General features: G+C 31.9%; 2 protein-coding genes across 4 annotated transcripts; both read left to right on the top strand.

Annotated features, from left to right (window-relative positions):
* Positions 124–6,627, top strand: LOC109334989 (protein ENHANCED DISEASE RESISTANCE 2-like). 2 transcript variants are annotated; one of them, XM_019571006.1, is made up of 21 exons: positions 124–613; positions 1,233–1,307; positions 1,427–1,480; positions 1,568–1,633; positions 1,714–1,775; positions 2,288–2,415; positions 2,489–2,535; positions 2,620–2,720; positions 2,923–3,018; positions 3,097–3,161; positions 3,246–3,317; positions 3,644–3,790; positions 3,864–4,153; positions 4,325–4,388; positions 4,480–4,655; positions 5,070–5,171; positions 5,298–5,348; positions 5,445–5,588; positions 5,684–5,779; positions 5,972–6,073; positions 6,226–6,627. In XM_019571006.1, exons 1-21 carry the CDS (start codon positions 461–463, stop codon positions 6,316–6,318), a joined length of 2,184 nt encoding a protein of 727 aa, XP_019426551.1. In that variant the 5' UTR covers positions 124–460; the 3' UTR covers positions 6,319–6,627. The 2 variants fall into 2 exon arrangements, with proteins under 2 accessions (XP_019426551.1, XP_019426550.1); XM_019571005.1 differs by having other exon boundaries at positions 4,313–4,388.
* LOC109336000 (GATA transcription factor 8-like) lies at positions 15,244–19,612 on the top strand. Of its 2 annotated transcripts, none has more exons than XM_019572317.1 (4): positions 15,244–15,281; positions 15,318–15,381; positions 16,492–16,735; positions 18,389–19,612. In XM_019572317.1, exons 3-4 carry the CDS (start codon positions 16,496–16,498, stop codon positions 19,214–19,216), a joined length of 1,068 nt encoding a protein of 355 aa, XP_019427862.1. In that variant the 5' UTR covers positions 15,244–15,281; positions 15,318–15,381; positions 16,492–16,495; the 3' UTR covers positions 19,217–19,612. The 2 variants fall into 2 exon arrangements, with proteins under 2 accessions (XP_019427862.1, XP_019427861.1); XM_019572316.1 differs by having other exon boundaries at positions 15,271–15,381; positions 16,492–16,676; positions 16,707–16,735.

The raw sequence follows: 20,720 nt of genomic DNA, 5'->3' as shown, positions 1-20,720 counted from the left end.
TATATATATATATTTATTTATTGAAACTTTGGAAAGAAAAGATTTCGAAAATAAATAGAGATTGGTAGTAGGTTGGTTGGTTTTGGAGCGAAAAAGAACTAAAAAGGGCAATATTGTGAGGTTGTCGAATGCAACAAAATTAGTTATTGTTGAACCGGGAAGACAGGAACATAACATAAACACAACACAACACAAAACAACAAATATCATTCACGTTCATTGTCACTGCCATTTTCCCTTTTTGATTCTCTGATTCCCTTTTGCGGAATCAGAGGATCACATTCTTCATATCATCATATTCTTTCTTTTCATCACCTCATAAATCCTTCCTTCCTTTTTCTCTCCTCTGCGTGATTCTCCATTTCCATTTGCATTTTGAATTCCCAAAGACACCATCTTTTGGTGTGTTTCAAAAACCAATTTTGAGGAATCTTGTGGTTGTTTTGGATTATTTCTCGAAATGGGTATTCCGCAGAGTGATGGGAAAATGGAAGGGTGGCTATATCTTGTTCTTGCAAATCGGTTTGGTCAGCATAACTTACGTAAAAGATTCTTCATCCTCAAAGATTATGTTCTTACAAGCTTCAAGATTAAACCCACTTCCCAAATGAAGGTAACTTCAATAAAGTTTCTTTTTTTGTTAAGAATTTGCTGATTTTGCTCTGATCAGGTTGAATGAATAAAGATTTGATAAAGGGAAACTTTTTCTTTTTCCCAAATGAAGTATAGCTTCCTCAATTACTATAGTATGATGTTTTTTCTTCCGGTTTTACCATATTTTATGCTTTGAGAATAACAATTTTAAGATGGTTTGGATATATTATATACAATATGAAATCATGTTTCCTTAATTTCTATATTTCAATGATTTTTCTGGTTTTATCATGTCTGATGTTTTGTGAATAACAGCTTTAAGGAGGTTTTGATTTTTTTATTCATGTACTGATTGTCTTTTGGTAATGATGTTGGGTTATGCTTTGGTTCTTATATCTTTCTAATTCTAATTTTTCAAATTGCAAATTACATTGTGATGCTTGTTAGCAAATAGGAGGTAGAAAAGACCAATTCATTTATTTAACTATTATTGCATTAATTTCATGATGAACTATCTTAATATGTCACTTCTGTGATATTTTGCTCTTAGATGTCAAAAATAGTAAACTTTCTACAATCACTCATTATTGGAATGATTGGATTCTTCACTGTGCTAAACAAAAGTGTTACATTTGTAGCAACCGTTTAGAAGTGCAATAATAGACTCCTGCATTCGGGTTGCTGACAATGGAAGGGAGAGTATCAGCAAAAAAGTAAGAAACCTTGAATCCTTACTTTGGACAACATTGTAGACTTGTTTTTCTAAGAAACCTGCATTGTTCCTTTGAACACTTTTAGTAATTGTATTGATAAATCTGTTTGCATTGTGCAGATGTTGTTTGTTTTCACTGTATATAATGCCTCAAACCAAAGGGATATGCTTAAGGTGTGTTAAAACTAAAAATAGAAATATATTTATGACAAAAGAATTTCACTGAGGCTTGACTCTTGATTTAAAATGTAAAATTTGAAGTTGGGAGCGAGTAGTTCAGAAGAAGCTGCAAGATGGATACGTTCTTTGCAGGATGCTCCTTTGAAGGTTCTACTCTCTACCTTAAATGAGAAAAATGGCCGTTTCGTGATAAGAAGCTTGTGTTATAGGTTATTGTATATTTTCAGGAATGCCCAAATCCAGTAAAGAGTTTAGTGCCCAAATCCAAGAGAAGACGTTCAAGTTTGAGGTACATCAACTGTATTTCGGGATTTAATTGGACACTTTTAGTAATATAATAACAGAAGCGCAAAATAGGACTCAACATACACCTTTTGTTAATGCTTTATTTTTGTCTACTTAAATTAATTATAACCTTTTGATCCACAACTGACACAATTTTTTTATTTTTCTTGTTGCACTCCTAAATAGAAATCTAAAAATGCACTCAAAATGTTTTCTCTCTTGCTTCCTTTTGCTGAATATTTGAAGTTCTTTCAAATGAAGATAATGAATCAAACCCCTTCAGTCCTTTGCGCTGTAACATTATTTTCAGGGACTTGAATGCATATGTATCTACTTTTATTTCCTGTATTATTATTTTGAACTAGTCATCTTGAACTTCCTTGATTTTTATATACACACTAAATTTATTTTTGTATAAGATTATACTGATTCATTGCATGCATAGATGTGTCTGCATAAAATTATACTAATGTATATAACTATCAGTTGTTAATGTCTAAAATTTTGCTTAAAAAGATATGGAGGCGCAAAAAGCACAGATTGGAACGACCCCGACATGAATTTTCAATCCTGCATATATACTGAAGCAATGACCTCTGATGTTATTTCTACTTCACCATGGAAGATTTTTGGTTGCCAAAATGGTATAGCTTTAACTCTTAGTAGTTTGTATAGCTTGTGGCTTAATCTACACCTCATGACTTTTCAATTGTGCAGGACTAAGAATGTTTAAAGAAGCAAAAGAAGGAGATTCCTGTGGAACGGTAAGTTACTATTAACTCAGTAACTTTTTTATTTTATGTCCATTTTATTTTTGTCTGAAAAGCGAGAACTGTTTCTGTATTCAGCATTGGGGTGAACATCCAGCAATAATGGCAGTTGGTGTGATTGATGGAACTTCAGAGGCCATTTTCCATACTCTTATGTCTCTTGATCCCTCAAGAGCAGAGTAAGTCTTCCGAATCGCTGTTCATAACTTCATTGGGCCTTCTTAATTATCGGCTTATGCTTCTATACTTTTACCATGAAGTTGCTTGTAATGCAAATACCCATTAATAAAATTGATCCTTTATACTTCATTTAGTACACCTAGAAATTTTATAGACTTGTCTCATTCTAGTTCAGAGGTAAAATTATCAAGTGTCTTTCAGGTGGGACTTCTGTATTTACCGAGGCAATGTGGTTGAACACCTTGACGGTCACACAGATATTATTCACACGCAGCTATACAATGATTGGCTACCATGGTAGGATATGGAAAGTTGTTACAGAGAATTCAGATAGCAAACACGTTATTAATATGTCATTATATATCTCATGTACAGGGGAATGAAGCGACGAGAATTGCTGTTACGAAGATACTGGAGGAGGGAGGATGATGGCACATATGGTACTATTTCTCATCGATACATATTGTAACGATATTGTTCATTGTTATATATCAGTTAATTTTTGTTTTTTGGCTTTGTAACAGTGCTACTATACCATTCTGTGCAACACGAGAAATATCCACCCCATAGTGGCTATGTCCGAGCATGCCTTAAAAGTAATGTATGCTTGACATTACTGTTTAACTTTTGAATGCTACCAAATAACTCATTCTGATACCAGCAGCATAGAGAAGAATCATGAGTTGTTGTACTTCATTCTTATATTTACTTCTTTTCATTTTCCTTGACAACTGGTCATTCTTATAACTCATTCTGTCGAATATCTCTGTTTCGTCGGTCAAATTCTAATCAAACACTTAACTAAAACCAATAAGCTACTAGTTTCCCGAAATCAGTATTTATTTGTTTCCTAAGATAAGGTAAAAACCAAAACAAGCAGCGGTAACACAGCTATCTCTAAAATAATACGTCTTGGTTACAGGTGGAGGATTTATAGTTACTCCTGTTAATAAAGGAAAACAATCAGTTGTAAAACACATGATTGCCATTGATTGGAAGTACTGGAAATTGTATTTGTTACCATCATCTGCAAGATCCGTAACCATTCGTATGCTCGAGAGAGTTGCAGGTATGTTTAATATATAGTCGCATATGATTATACAAGAAATTTTATTTGTCTTGACAATTTTCACCTTTTGCAGCACTGAGAGAGCTGTATAGGACCAAAGCAGAAGACTTGAACTCTGATCCTATTGTAATGACAAAAGATATTGGATTTCTTAGTGTAAAGGAGGATATGAAGAGTGAAGTTTCAGTTGAGAACAGCAAGATTGAGGATCTTGAAATGAAAGATGAGGGGGACAATGAACCTTCCGATCATACAAATTTAATGGGATTGAATGATTCTGATGAATTTTTTGATGTTCCTGAATCAACAGAGTATAACAACTTTGAGAATGAGTGGCAGACTGACTTGGCTTCAGAACAGCCGGTACTTTTACATATAGGCCTCTTGTGCTTTTCGGTGGACATACACATACAAGCCTTTTATGTTTCCAGAACATGTCATATGTTTGTGTTCTTTATTATACTACATATATTTTTATTGTTATGTCTTAATGATATTAATTGCTGATGGAATTGAAATTTGTGGGATGCACAGGCTATGCCCCACACTAAAATATCATCGGCTGCTGGTTTGGTAAAAAAATTACAGGACCTTACAGGTTAGTGTTGAGATTATTTACGGATGAAAAGTATGTTTGAAAGATAATTTCGTGAGAAAGTTATTCCGAATTTTAAACATATATTACGCAGTTCAGAAGAAGGGGTATATTGACTTGCATGAGGTAGGCAGGGATGAAAGTCAATCATGGTGTTATGGATCCACTCTTCAAAAGGATTCAAGTTGTGCTTTACCTTGCAGCTGGGCTGCTTCCGATCCATCTTTGTTTTTGATTCGAGGAGAAACCTATTTAAAAGATCAACACAAGGTATTTTACCAATTTTAAACACCTACTTGTCATCATAGCCTGATGTTATTTTTCTATGTCAACTTTGAAATGTGGACCTATTATAGCATATATTAGTTGCAGCTGCACCTGTTCAAATCATCAGTGTATTTAGAAACTGCGAACAAATATCATATTGTATGTAGTGATGGATACGTTAAAGCGATGAGAGATCATAAACTAATAAAAGGAAGCAGATGCTTGATGATGTGGAGTTTGAAAATGAAGGGGATAATATTCTGACAGACTCACACTTGTCTCGATTGAGAAAGAAAGACTTTAACTGATGTACTAATGGTTATGTCAACAACTTTGTAGTAGATGCTAATATTTCTATCTATAGTATGCAAACTTGTACATAAATATTCCTATTTTAAATAAATTTCTCTTGTGAAGGTCAAGGCAAAAGGCACCTTGATGCAAATGGTTGGTGCTGATTGGCTCCGATCTAACACCCGAGAGGATGATTTGAGTAGTCGTCCTGGTTCCATAGTTCAGGTCTGTTATCTTTGCTTTATTTGACACTTCAATATATTTTCTTTTAGGCTAAAGGTGTGCTTCTTATCAATTTGTCACAACTATTGCTAATATTTTCTTACCTAATGTGCTTTTGGATTTGTTCAGCAATATGCAGCGAAAGGTGGTTCAGAATTCTTTTTTGTTATCAACATACAAGTGAGTATGATGACCTCATCTTGATTATCATATTCAATTTTCCATCATCTTTATTAAGTATGGGATTGGTTACACTATGCTCTTGTTATGAATCAGATGCCTAGTAATCCGATGTATTCTCTTGCGCTCTATTACATGACGAGAACCCCTTTGGAAGACAGTCCCTTACTCCAGAGCTTTGTCGAAGGAGACGATGCTTATCGTAACTCGAGATTTAAGCTCATACCATATATTTCTAAGGTTAATAACAAGTTATACTTAATTAACATTGAAATGCAGGGTGAAGATGAATATCTCTAATGGTTGTTCATTACCATGTGATTTGTTTCTCTCAGGGATCATGGATAGTTAAGCAAAGTGTTGGAAAGAAAGCATGTTTGGTGGGACAGGCTCTAGAAATACTTTATATTCGTGGGACGAACTATCTAGAGGTAACATTTCCCAAGTCTTCATAATTCTTAAAGCAGTAGCTAGTGATTCCTGTATCAAATTTGCATGTGTGATTTCTTTGCTTTCTAATATACAAACTTATAGTTGATGTTTCATGTCCAAATTTTCATTGTTACTGCAGTTTGTTTCTCTTGCCTTATAATCTAACACTTGAATTACGTTTACTATATTAGCTCGATATCAACGTCGGGTCTTCAACAGTTGCAAGAGGAGTGTCCAACCTAGTTCTTGGATACCTAAACAATTTGATTGTAGAAATGGCATTTTTGATACAGGTAAAAACAATTGATCAATGTGGTTTTATAAGAGTATAAGATGTAGTTAAGAATAAAGCTCATTTGAGCCAATAAGCATTTAAGCCATTGTTGTTTATAAGTACTTATGAAAATAGCTTATGAACTTGCTATGCTTCTAACAACCTGTGCAGGGAAACACACAGGATGAACTTCCAGAAGTCCTCATTGGAACATGTAGACTCAATCATATGGATGCATCTAAATCATTTATGGTGAAGCCATAGTTTTTATTTCTTTGAGGAGCAGAAGCTGATACTTCAGACACCAAAGAAAGAACAAGAACAAATTATATATTAAAAAAATAGGGATGATGAGTGCAACATGTTATAGGTCTTGCTGCCTTGCATTGCATGCTTCATATTTTGTCCATGTAAAGTTGGTGGTAGGAGTTTTTCCTATCATTTTTTTTAATGCAGCTGTTCCTTAATTTTATCTCTTTAATCTATCCTATGATTTATGTTGCACAAAATACTTGTTCTCTCCGGCGACCATCCTCGCTTCGATAATGGCCGTTTTAGCCATCGTCGTCGTCACTTCATTCACTACACCAGCTCCATTCAACTACCATGGCTAAATCTAGCTGTGGCTTGTCCTCAATACTCAATGCCATTAGATGTTTATTGCATGTGAACAAACTCTTCAGCCTTATCCATAAATCCTAGTTATTTTTGTTTACAAAGCTTTTAGGGAAAGAAAAATAATAATTCATCAGTGTTCATACTAGAAACTTGGAAACATGTAAACATGCTTGTAATGAAGAGTGTTGATAGAAGTTTAGGATGAACATGCATGGGGACAAAAATGGGTTTTCCAACACATAGAAAAGAGACAAATTATCTAACTACTATTTTCATTGTTTCTCAGTGGCTTTTTTCTTAATAATACTGACATTATTTGAGATTTATGTTGCAGTTATTACTTGTAACAAGATACACATTTCATTAGAATTAATAATCTACTAGAAATTCAATTACCTTTCTTCGTCCTAAACCTTCATTAGATCACATTCTTAAAAATTATAATTGCTATTTCCAGCTATATTAAAGTTGAGTGATCTTAATTGTTATTTATTCGATAATTAAAACATGAAAGTATATGAGAATATCATACTTGAAAATGATACAAAAACATGAATTCAATAATCTATATGTTGTTTACTACGAGTGATACTTATTAAGAGAGACAACCACATACTCTAAAAATGATTAATTCATTATCAAAAAATGAAAATATATTATTAGTAGTACCAAAAAAATTATATATATGTCAATTTTAATCACATAAAATAATTGGCCTAAGAGATAGAACTAGACAACTAGCCTAAGCCTATATACGTAGTCTTAAGTCAAATGATATGGTTGGGTGACCTCATGACACTCAATTATTGATATAATTATTTTGAAACATGTCATAGTTTTCAAGTATACATAATACACTCTATTTCTAGCTCCAAAATAGTATCTAACACTGTACCATACTGTTTACCAATCAATCAACAGTCACATCATATAATACATAGTATGCATTTTGCACATTCATCCTTTTTTACCCTTCTTTTTTATTAAGCAAAAAAGAGAGGTTTCATCAAGTTTACCAAATTATTTATGCTCCAGACATGTTTTATAATTTGACTATGATTGATAGATACACTATTCTATTTTGAGCTAATTGGAGTTTTGTTCCCCAATGTCTTTCATTAGGAGTGGGTTGCCACTCTCCTTAAGACATCATTGAACAATATATGCTTTATCTTCTCCAAAATGCCCTTCACCCATGCCTACAAAATCATCATAAACAAAGGGGATATAGTAATTTTGTCACCAATATTTTTTTTTTAATTTGCAACATTGCCCCCACGTAGTGTCATTTGATTGTTGCACTCACGTGCACGTGTCTACGTTATAGATATTTTGTTTTTTTTTTAACCCAAACATATTTTTATCTGTAAAAAACAAATATATATAATTGTATTTTTGTTAAAGAAATGTAAAAAATTGTTGGAAATTAACTTCATAGGCTCAGCTAACATATAAGCATCGCTTTCATTTCTCTATTTATTTCGGTGATTGAAATAAATAAAAAATTTGCAAAATAATAATTTTTGGTCCAGAAAGTTTATAAAGGGTTAGGATCTATATTTTCAAACATGTTATAATTTATGTCATACATCAATATTACTGAAATAAAAATAGATAAAATAATAAATATTTAATTTTTTAATTAACATTATATTTTTTCATTAGTATAACAAAATTTGGGACAAAAGATCATTCTCTAAGGTTCAGAACTTTGACACCGACGCCAATGCATGGGATTCAATTAAAGTTCCAGTCCTTAACCGGTAATCCACCTCTTATTTCCAGTTAACCTGTCGGTGCTGGAACTGTCGGCACCGACACGCAAGATTTACTCCCGGTCACTCAACAAGACTTACGTGATTTTGCTACCCTGCGGTGAGGAGCACGCCATGTATGCTGTGAAAATAATTCACTTTATGTTTTTATGGGACCCTGTGGCGTAGCATTTACATTTTACAGTAGAGTGGATGAGCAAGTAGTAGATCATGGAGTATGAACTGTCCTATAATTTTTTTATTTTTCATATCTTGATCAATCAAACTTCAATTCATAAAATAATATTAAAATATTAATTTTTGTTTTCAAAAGAATTGAGTTTTTTCAGTGGCTTAAGATACTAAGTAAGACGTGAATGAGGATATGCGATCCCCGAGTAAGACTTATATCCATTAATAGAGAGACAAGTTATATTTTATAGTGTACTTTTAACGCTAAAATTGTAGCTTCAATAAAAACTAAATGTCATAAATGTTATTATCTTTTAGGTTTTAGTACATTTTTTCACAACTTACTCCTCCTGTAATGCAGGCACGTGACTTACAACCCACATTTGCTCAAAAGCCTTCCAACTTGTATTAGCGGCACAATAATTAGTAGTACACTCAAGGTGAGAAATGTGAAAGTTGTACAAAATTCAACTTTACTTTCTTTCTTAAATCAAAGTTTAGATCCTAATTGATTTGAGGATTACCATATATGTCATATTTAAATAACTAATATATAGGGACCACATTGGAATTCAGATCCATCCTTGTCATAATTAATGAGCTAAATCCTACTGTTATAACTTTTTTATCTCCTATCATTGAAATTTTAATTAGATAATCATGCATATAATGCATTGAGTTATTATTATCAACAAAAGAATGTTAGATTGTCATATTTTTCATTAAAAAAATAACAAAATACTTTAACCGTTTTATTAGCTATATATCACGAGACAAACATATATTTGCTTATGGGTGATGAAAATGAAAAATATGAGTCCTTAGATAAGGAATACATCACTGACCACTTGGTTAGATTATTTCATATAAATAAGATGGGACAAGAATAAATTAAATAGTGGAACCAAAACTTTTTGTGTTTTGGGATCCTAACAACCGGTTCGCACACATATAGATATTAAAAAATTATAAATATTCTGAATGGATTTGCAGCACAATAATGTTTAAAATACTCAAAAGAATAAAGTCAATATTAAAAAATTATAAATATTAACTTTTGATTATTTAATTACATTATTTCTAAGACGTTTAACTCCTTTTGGTTTTTGGAAAATAATGATTAACAAAACCCTATTCTAGAAACTAAATAGAAATTCAATCATTCAGCATTACCATATTAGTATTAACATATAATTTTAGTCAAAATAGACTCAAAATCATGCAATCTCAACTCATTCTGATCATCGATCTTGTGCTTTTATTGCAACCAAGCAATTTCCAAAATCTTTATTTTCCTATTTTTAATAATTATAAACAGGATTAATTGAGGCAACTTGTCATTCACTATTAATGGATTCTAGTAGAATAATATAAAGCTTGCGAATAATTCAACAAGTGATCAACGAACATATTATTGAGTCTCATATAAAAATGTTGGAGAGTACATAAGAATAACATATATACAAAACACCTGCTGGAAACACATGCAATGCGTATATAAAATAAAGAAAAATGTGGAACGTTGTCTTTTTGATAAGGATAAAAATTAAACAAAATGAATCAAAATGAATGACTTCTTAATTTTATAGTTGATCGAAGTAGAAAAAAGTATGGTCCAGAAAACATTAGTTGCATAATCAGATATTCAAACCTTAAAACTGTAAGGTCAATTATTAAAACATTTTTTACCCATGCTATCCAACTCAGAATCACAATAGCATTTTGTTATAAATAAACTGACAAGGATCCTTTGTCCCAAAAAAACCACCCTATCATATTTTCCAAAATAATATAAAATGTTAATTTATGTTTTTTATAAAAACAAATTCTAATAAAATAACTCATTTTAATTATTTGGTACACTATTAAGGACACGAATGAGTACAGGTGATCCTCGTCTTAAATAAACTCCGTCTTAACTCTTAAAAAGTTACACAAAGATGCTGAGATGGTCAATAAATTCTGAATAAATGCTGAGATGGTCAATAAATTCTGATATTATTCAGGGGATTAACAATTGACATTTTCCATTTGATATACGTAAGATTCATATTCATTAATTATATATATTAATTAAATAATAATGATGGTCCTAAATTAAGGACTGATTCGTGGGCCCGGGACTATTCTACTATGGAGGACCCACAAAAGTCCATGAGATTTCACATTAAATAATAAGAAAATTAAATGTATCTACTAACATTTTACAAGTTTAATACACTGTCATTACATTATTTTTTTCATACGGTGTACAAAGATGTCGACGACATAGTCACGTGAGGTGGGCTCCACAGTAGCTGTATAGGCCCATATTGGCCACGTTTAACAACGTGTGAACCGGCCCTCGGAACATGTTAGTGGGACCCGTTCGAACATGGGTTAAGGTAAGATTAGGTTAAGGTTAAGACAAAGCTTCTTTGTTACTTGTTCGCACGCTATGTTCTTTACATCCCCGCTTATCTCGCAGGAACACACTAAATAATATTTCAACTATTAAATAAAATACGGACTAATGTGTTGAACAATATCTAGCAATTCAATAGCTTATTTATGAACAAGTCTAGAGTATTTACTATTATTAATATTCTTTTGTAATTTACTTGTTATAATTAATATGTATCACGATGTGTTCGTGTAAGTATTATGTATAATTTTCTATATCTTATAAGTTTCGTTGTTAATGAGTAGAAAAATTATATAGCACTTAGTGCAATTTTTACTTTTATTTTTATTTTTTGTTTGAAAATGGAGAGCACGTTACTTGAGGACAAAATTTGCTATGCCAAAATTGTCAAATCCAAAACACGTTACGGCAAGTAACACTTCTATCCATGAATAGTGTTGTTGTTAGGCTATTTTGGAATTGGCTTATTTCTATTAAGCATTGATTAATGCCTTGAATTATATTGTACTCATATGTACCAAATAAATAAATATATCAGTCTCAGTTGTTGTTTCAACAAACTTTGAGGGATGCAATTTTTTGGATGATTAATTGCTATTAAGCCTAACATTTGAAAATTCCAGATTTTAATTGGGTTTTGAACTAATTAGTATTATCTTTCTATTTTAAGTTGAAGAATAAATCTTTTATTAGAAAGAAAGGGTTTTAAAGAGTGCAAACCTTTTTCTTTTGTTCCTTTTCTTATTTTATTAATTAGTACCTTTCTTTTCCATTTTTTTTATCAACAAAAAGGTTGTAACGTGTATTTTCCCCGAAAGTCCCACTTGATTTGAACATACTTGAGCTGTTATTTCTTTTAAAAAATTGAAGTCCGAGATTATTTTTTCAGTGCAAGGTAAATCGGTAAATGTATGTTCAAATGCAAGTAAAGTGTGTTAACTGCTAAAAATGAATTACTTTCTAGCTATTGGCTTAGAATACTCATGCTAAAACAAAAAACAACTATTGAAAGCTATTTTAAGATTTGATTATATGTTATTGAGAAACTTATGCTCAAGCAATAACCACTCAACAATGCATCAGCCCCACTCATTTGATTTAGAGAATAATGTATTTCCTCATATAATGAGATAATTTATCTCCTCTATCCAGTAAAAATGTGATATGTGTGCTATTTTGTTTATTTTTAAAAATATAAAATGATAAAACATGACACATGTCATAATTTCACTGACATGAGGAGATAACTTATCTCCTTATACCAGGAGATACTTCGTTCCCTTTGATTTATATTACAAACAACATTTTTCATGAATAAGAGTTGAAACGTTAATGGTGTACCCGTAGGCGTAGAAAGTAGAATTCTCTATACAGAGCATTCAACGGTTTTTGAAGTGAACATTAAGGTTTGCACGTGTTTCAAGGGAAGTTTGAAACTATGAGTTTGGATATTTAAGAATTTACTGTTATCCCATGCAGTATGAAATTTGTTTTATTTAGGAAACAATAATAAACACGTGCCTTGTCTGAAACAACGGCGGTTAATGTCTGACACTTCTTTATTACTCTTCTCTCTCAACTCTCAAATAAGTGCTTCCACTTTCCCATTAAGCAACCAAAACTCAAAGGTAAAGGACCATAAAATTGGTCATTATTTGGCTTATTAAAATAATTTTTTTATCCAACATCAATAAATAACTTTGCTTATATAAAAATTAATTAATTATCTAACTCAACTTCTACCTTTTTGATAAGCATTCATTTTAAAGTCTTACTAATTCATGTATTGATAATATAAAAGTTTTTATATTGTTATTATATTATATGTATCAATTATTATTAACTTTTTAAATTTAAATAATACATATGAATTGTAGATAATATATTAATTTATAAAAAAAATTCTACATTAATAATGCATAAAAAACTAAAAAATTTAATTAACATGAAAATATGTTTCATTTGACATATATATTGAGGCCTAAATTATTAATAAAAAATTAATGAGATGCAATAATTGATACGTGAGAGCTATATTAATGTATAAGATATATATGTTAATTGTTATAGTATTGAGTTATTAACCAAGAGAGTATGATAAAGAGCAACGAAAGGACAAACAAAAGTTGGGGTTAGCATGTACATGCTTTTTAAGTTATCATAAGATATAAGCAAGTACAGTATAGTATTGGGGCAAATTTGTTATTGTTAGAGGGTAATAATATATGGAAAAGAGTGGTAGATTGATTAAATATTAAAATCCGTGAATGGAGGAAATAAAGGAAGAAGGAGGTGGTGTTGGGTGTGAATGTGGGACCATAGGGTAGTCTTAAGAGAGAGAAAGTTAAAGAGAAAAGATTTCAACATCAAGACAGCTAGCAATGAAGGAGGAACCTCACCTACCATTCAATATGAATCAGGATCTTCTATCCTAAAAATTCCATGTTTTTATATTCTAAGTCAATCATATTTCATAAAATCACATAAAAATGTTCTTTTTATATTTTATTATAAGTATGTATCAAATTATTATTGAATTGAGACATAATAAAGTGGGACAACTTATATTCTCACTTTCTTGTAAGTGCCTTCATAACTTCCCCATTTAACCCTTCCTCACTCTCCTCTCTCTCTTTTCATAAACCCTCCAAACCTCTTAATTCCAACCTCAAACACCTACCTCTCTTTCACTCACAGACTCTCTTCTGTGTGTATCTCTGCCTTTCTCCTATAAAGATTCTATCTTTGTGTCTCCCCTTAAAATGATAAAACATGACACATGTCATAATTTCACTGACATGAGGAGATAACTTATCTCCTTATACCAGGAGATACTTCGTTCCCTTTGATTTATATTACAAACAACATTTTTCATGAATAAGAGTTGAAACGTTAATGGTGTACCCGTAGGCGTAGAAAGTAGAATTCTCTATACAGAGCATTCAACGGTTTTTGAAGTGAACATTAAGGTTTGCACGTGTTTCAAGGGAAGTTTGAAACTATGAGTTTGGATATTTAAGAATTTACTGTTATCCCATGCAGTATGAAATTTGTTTTATTTAGGAAACAATAATAAACACGTGCCTTGTCTGAAACAACGGCGGTTAATGTCTGACACTTCTTTATTACTCTTCTCTCTCAACTCTCAAATAAGTGCTTCCACTTTCCCATTAAGCAACCAAAACTCAAAGGTAAAGGACCATAAAATTGGTCATTATTTGGCTTATTAAAATAATTTTTTTATCCAACATCAATAAATAACTTTGCTTATATAAAAATTAATTAATTATCTAACTCAACTTCTACCTTTTTGATAAGCATTCATTTTAAAGTCTTACTAATTCATGTATTGATAATATAAAAGTTTTTATATTGTTATTATATTATATGTATCAATTATTATTAACTTTTTAAATTTAAATAATACATATGAATTGTAGATAATATATTAATTTATAAAAAAAATTCTACATTAATAATGCATAAAAAACTAAAAAATTTAATTAACATGAAAATATGTTTCATTTGACATATATATTGAGGCCTAAATTATTAATAAAAAATTAATGAGATGCAATAATTGATACGTGAGAGCTATATTAATGTATAAGATATATATGTTAATTGTTATAGTATTGAGTTATTAACCAAGAGAGTATGATAAAGAGCAACGAAAGGACAAACAAAAGTTGGGGTTAGCATGTACATGCTTTTTAAGTTATCATAAGATATAAGCAAGTACAGTATAGTATTGGGGCAAATTTGTTATTGTTAGAGGGTAATAATATATGGAAAAGAGTGGTAGATTGATTAAATATTAAAATCCGTGAATGGAGGAAATAAAGGAAGAAGGAGGTGGTGTTGGGTGTGAATGTGGGACCATAGGGTAGTCTTAAGAGAGAGAAAGTTAAAGAGAAAAGATTTCAACATCAAGACAGCTAGCAATGAAGGAGGAACCTCACCTACCATTCAATATGAATCAGGATCTTCTATCCTAAAAATTCCATGTTTTTATATTCTAAGTCAATCATATTTCATAAAATCACATAAAAATGTTCTTTTTATATTTTATTATAAGTATGTATCAAATTATTATTGAATTGAGACATAATAAAGTGGGACAACTTATATTCTCACTTTCTTGTAAGTGCCTTCATAACTTCCCCATTTAACCCTTCCTCACTCTCCTCTCTCTCTTTTCATAAACCCTCCAAACCTCTTAATTCCAACCTCAAACACCTACCTCTCTTTCACTCACAGACTCTCTTCTGTGTGTATCTCTGCCTTTCTCCTATAAAGATTCTATCTTTGTGTCTCCCCTTTCATTTTGAGCTTTAAAGGAAGGATTTTTAGCTTCAGGTTTGGCTCCCACCTTTACTTTTCATTTCATTTGGTTCCCAAGTTTTGATTTTGAACCTTGCCCATTGTCAGAAACTATGGCCTAAGACCAAGATCAATTATGGGTCGTACCAGTTTTACTTGTTGGTACTTCCTCCCAATTTAGAAATTCAATTTCAAGGAAAATGGAGAAAAAAATTGCTCCATTTTATCCTTTTTCTTACCCGACCTACTTAGTGGGTTAAAAGATTATGGTGTTGTTGCATTATATCATTTTTTTTTCAGCTAAAAGTTTAAAGAGACAAAATTTGGGGACATTCATAATTGGCTATTTATTTATTTCATGTAATTGTCTAACCCAAACTTGTTTTATTTCCTACGCCAATCAAAATATTATTTTATATTTTTAAGATTTTCTTTTATTTATATGATAATATTTTATCGATCCTCGATACAAAATAAAATAACGTTTGAGAGATGTGATATTTGTCATTTAATGTTTTTAGTCATTATTACAAAAACTTGTAGACTTTTGCCTAAAAACTTTACTCGAATTGAAGAAATCAGACCTTCTTCAATTGTACCTCAATTTTTGAAAATTTTACTCTCCATTCATTTATAGGAAAAATGGATTTCTTTGTCTTCAACTAGTACTTCAAAGAACAATAACAAAAGTAAGAGAAAAAGAATACTAAAATGCTAAAGAATACAAACATAAAAAAAATCTTTATCTTAAAAATGCAATGATTGAATTTTCAAAATCTTGAATGCATTACTTAACATACTCATTTTCTACCATAATTCTCTTAACAAGTATGTTATGACACTCCTCAAGTTTTCCCAAATAAAAGAAAAAACATTTTTAGGACAAAATAGAACTGGACTTAGTGAAATGGGACCAGCTGTCACTAACATGCGCCATTCCCCACTTTCTCATAATCTGATATGCTAAAAATCAGAAATTCGAGATTTTCATTTCCAAAAAAGTAAATAAATGAACAGAAATTTAAAACTAGCTTTTCCTTTTTAGACTTTTTCTCTCTTTAAATTCTTCTTACTTACACCATTAAAATGCTGCTATAGTTTCTCTTTCTCTGATTTTTGTTGTACACATACTTTGAATATTCTCAGTAAAATGGACAAGATAGTGGGACCAAACTTCATGGACGAGATTGATTGCGGCAACTTCTTTGACCACATCGATGATCTTCTTGACTTTCACGTTGAAGACGACGTGGACGGCAGCGCCACCACCTTGCCAGACGTCTCAGCTGCCGGAAACTGCAACTCACTTGTCAGCATCTGGCCACCGGAGACTGACTCTATATTTTCCGGCAAAAGCGCTTCTGACCTCTCCGTGGAGCTCTCTGTTCCGGTGAGTTGCTAAAACGTTGTCGTTTATCGACATGTGTATTTGATTGTAGAGTATAATATCTGTACACTGACACTGTAAAAGATTTATGCACGGTCAACATATCATCCTTCCTTCGTTCACATGAATTTTATGTACTTTTCCGTAATTTAATCCACGGTTTAAGTGGCTTTATTTGTTAGCCGTTGGATTTTGTTGATAATGACAATAGTTGCGTGTAATGGGGTTTTATGAAAATTTGGTTCTACTGTCCAAAACACTAAAGACTTATGTCATTTTTTCCACAAATGGGGGCTTTGAATAGTCCAAAGTTTTTTAAATTTCAGACAAAAAATGAATTTGGACATACATTAGATTTTTCTTTTTTTTTTCATGATTGGGTTGTCCAAATTTGAAAATTTAAACATTTAAATTGGAATTGGGAGTTGGGGAAAGTATAAATTCACAACTTAAAACCCCCCATAAAAAAGGGTATTTTGGTAATATAGGAGAACATTTTGACTGTGTGGGTGACATGTGGCACATCATGGCATCATTTTGTAAAACATAAACAAAAGATAAAGGTAGTTTGCAACTTTTAAAAAATGACATTTTAAAGCTACTTTCAAAAAAGCTACTTTGAAAATAAAATAATTTTCAATAATTCGCTTATTAATTTTGTTCTTCATTATTTAGAAGAATTACATTAGACATTAGATGCAATCAATTATTTGAAAGAGTTGTCATAGTTATTGATAGAGATCTTAAAGTTGTGTTGTGTTATTGTTTTGATTTATTTGTTTTAATAAATATACTATTCACTCTTTAATTGTATACTTTTTTATATTATGAAGTTTCCTTTAATACCAACAAAAAAGCTCAAAGACATAACTTAATAAAGTTGATTCTATTTTTGTTTAAAATTATGCATACTCTTTCTATTGTTGAACAATATGCAAATATATATAGTATTATTAAATTTATAAAACTTTTGGATAAAGATATGGAAAATTTATACATAATACCATATCATTATGTAGATACAAGTTTCATATGATTGTCTCATTCCATCTTAATTTATGATAGACACAAATTTTCTATGGTATACAAAAGTTTCTTATGATTGTCTCATTCAATCTTGATTTATGTAGTCTTTTATGTAACTTAATTTTATTTTTGGAAAAACATATTAAAATAAGAAAAGCAAATAAATAAAATATTATGTATCCAATTGTAACTAAAATATAAAAAATGAATGATTATTTTAAATTATCAATTTATTTAATTAATCCAAAATTATCTATCAGTTTTACCTTTACCGAATTACTCTAGTTTAATAAACTACCTATGCAACTCCAGGCTTTCAGCTACCTTCACAACTTGCAAAATCACATTTATTAGCTACAAGCTAATTTTCCTGGACACCCACATCAATAATGAATATTGATGTGAAATCACTCTAGCTGGTTGCACCAACTAACAAATGTTTAATGATTCTTTTATTGGTTACATGAGTATAAATTCATATTCGTCATTCAATTTGAGATGATCTTATAGTATATTTCATTTACTTTATTTTTTGGGGTATATTGTGATATGAATCACATTTTAATTTCAGAAGTTAGTTGCAATCAATTGGAAAACATAACTTTAACCAAATGTGTTGTTTATTTTCAGTATGAAGACATTGTTCAATTGGAATGGCTGTCTAACTTTGTGGAGGATTCCTTCTCTGGTGGAAGCCTCACCATGAGCACAGTGGAGCAACCATCCACCACCACCACCACCACCACCACTACCACCAAGGAGGACTCATCATCAGTTCACACCCAATTCCAGACATCTAGCCCAGTGTCTGTCCTCGAAAGCAGCAGCTCCTATTCTGGTGGTAAGACCATCCCTCGCAGCAGCCCGAAGATTTATATCCCGGTGCCTTGTGGACGTGCACGCAGCAAGCGTCCACGCCGGGCTGCCTTCAATCCTCGCCCGGCAATGCAACTCATCTCCCCTGCTTCCTCTTCTGTTGGGGAGAATATGCAGCCTAATGTTATCTCTGCCAAGGCCTCTTCAGACTCTGAGAATTTTGCTGAGTCTCAACCCTTGGCAAAGATTCCAAAACAAGGTTCCGGGGAGCATAAGAAGAAAAAGAAAATCAAACTCTCACTTCCATCAGCTCCAGTTGCTGATGATACTAACCAGATCGTTCAAGCAATCAGGAAATGTATGCATTGTGAAATAACTAAGACACCACAGTGGAGGGCCGGGCCAATGGGGCCAAAAACACTTTGCAATGCGTGTGGCGTTCGCTACAAGTCCGGCCGGCTTTTCCCTGAATACCGACCTGCTGCTAGTCCAACTTTTTGTCCATCCGTACACTCCAATTCTCATAAGAAGGTCCTGGAAATGAGATGCAGGAGTATTGAGGAAACTAGTTTTGGAACCCATTCAGCTGCTTCTCCAGAACTCATTCCAAATACTAACAGCAGCATCCTTACCCTGGAGTAAACATGATGGGAGGGGAGAATCATCTTAGTTGGAGCCTCTAGAGTCTGGTCTTTATGTTACTCTTTATGATATTTCATTTCTTTTGTTCATTGGCTTTTTGTACAAAGTTGAACTGAGGGAATAGGAGCAATACAGGATGATCATCATCATGTTTTAGCTGTTAGTAATGAGAACTGAAAAAAAAGTGCTAGAGTTATTGAAGTCAAAAGGGTAGGGTTTAAGGTATAGTAATTGTAGGTCCCTTAAGGTCATTAGAAGTTGGTGTTCCCATTGTCTTCTTTTTACTTTTCCTTTTTTCTTTGACACTCTTTTTATTTTACTTGGGAATTCTTTTTGCAGTTCATTTGTAGCCAAAATACTGAGTTGATTAAGAAACTTTAAATTTGTTATGCCTCATTTGCTGTTTTTTAGTACTAATGTTCTGTGCATATCCTCTCCTAAGATTTCCCTCTGCATATGCCAGATACATTTCATGAGTAAAACTTGGAAATGAAGTTCTTTACAAGTTGCCAACTTGGCAGTATTAGATTGTTCACTCTTACCAAATTGCTCATATTTCTTTGCTTTGTTAAAAGGGGACAAGATTACCTATCCCATAATTTTTCGGTCCCCCTGTCTCCCGACCTATCAAACTTTACAAAATATTATTAAAATATTAATTTCTGTTTTTACAATTTTTCCTTTTAAATGAATGAAGCTTTGTATTTGACTTGGTACACTAAGTGAGACATGAATGAAGACATATGATCTCCATCCGTTAAAGGGTATCATAAATATGGTTGAAGATCACCTGTCTCAAATGGTGTCTCACCCCATAGATATAAACATTGATACCAAATTGCTCATATACTTTTTTCATTAGTTATCTTAATTACTTGCATTGGTAGGTTTCTACCAAACCCAGACAAAAAGTAAGAGAGTGAAAGAAATTATGATTTTTATTGGTAAGACCCACTCATGCTTTGAAAGGTAAGAATATTGGTCATGTATAAATCTAATTATGACTTAGAGGAGGATTTGGCAACATGTCATGATCTCTCACTACTTTTCAACTAACATCAAATTAAATGATACATTGCTGGTAAGCTCAATTGATTATTGCTTAAAATAAACTTCACTTGAACTTTTCTAGCTAGTATGATACTTTCTTTCAAAAATTATGCATCTCACATATTTTAAGTCATGCATGATTATACCTGCTTTGTTAAACTCATTTGTAGGAATACTTGGACTAACTGCAACTATGATAGAAGTACACTCTTAGATTTATTTTAGTATCATATGTCAGAATTTGGAGAAAATCTCTATATTTTAGGTGTGTCTCTATGGGCTATATTCCTAAGATGGATTATTTCACACCCAAATGTGTAGCTCTGGGAAAGACCATTCTGAAAAAGCTAAAAGTCCAGAAGTAAACATGACAAAAAACATGGTTGGAACAAAGCCCAACCAAACATTGGATTATGGGTCTAATTCCATGGGCAAAGCAGTGTAACCAGTACTC

Source organism: Lupinus angustifolius, chromosome LG20 (assembly GCF_001865875.1).
Source record: "Lupinus angustifolius cultivar Tanjil chromosome LG20, LupAngTanjil_v1.0, whole genome shotgun sequence".
Lineage (NCBI taxonomy): Eukaryota > Viridiplantae > Streptophyta > Magnoliopsida > Fabales > Fabaceae > Lupinus > Lupinus angustifolius.
The sequence above is the reverse complement of the archived record's forward strand: the minus strand, read 5'-3'. Positions and strand labels throughout refer to the sequence as shown.

What these genes read in the sequence shown, in the direction of transcription:
- LOC109334989 (XM_019571005.1), top strand. Translation starts at nt 461, where the DNA reads ATGGGTATTCCGCAGAGTGATGGGAAAATGGAAGGGTGGCTATATCTT. An exon ending in TGCAGGATGCTCCTTTGAAG is followed by an intron (nt 1,634 to 1,713) that starts GTTCTACTCTCT and finishes GTATATTTTCAG; the next exon opens with GAATGCCCAAATCCAGTAAA. An exon ending in ATTTAAAAGATCAACACAAG is followed by an intron (nt 4,656 to 5,069) that starts GTATTTTACCAA and finishes TCTCTTGTGAAG; the next exon opens with GTCAAGGCAAAAGGCACCTT.
- LOC109336000 (XM_019572317.1), top strand. Translation starts at nt 16,496, where the DNA reads ATGGACAAGATAGTGGGACCAAACTTCATGGACGAGATTGATTGCGGC. An exon ending in CCGTGGAGCTCTCTGTTCCG is followed by an intron (nt 16,736 to 18,388) that starts GTGAGTTGCTAA and finishes GTTTATTTTCAG; the next exon opens with TATGAAGACATTGTTCAATT.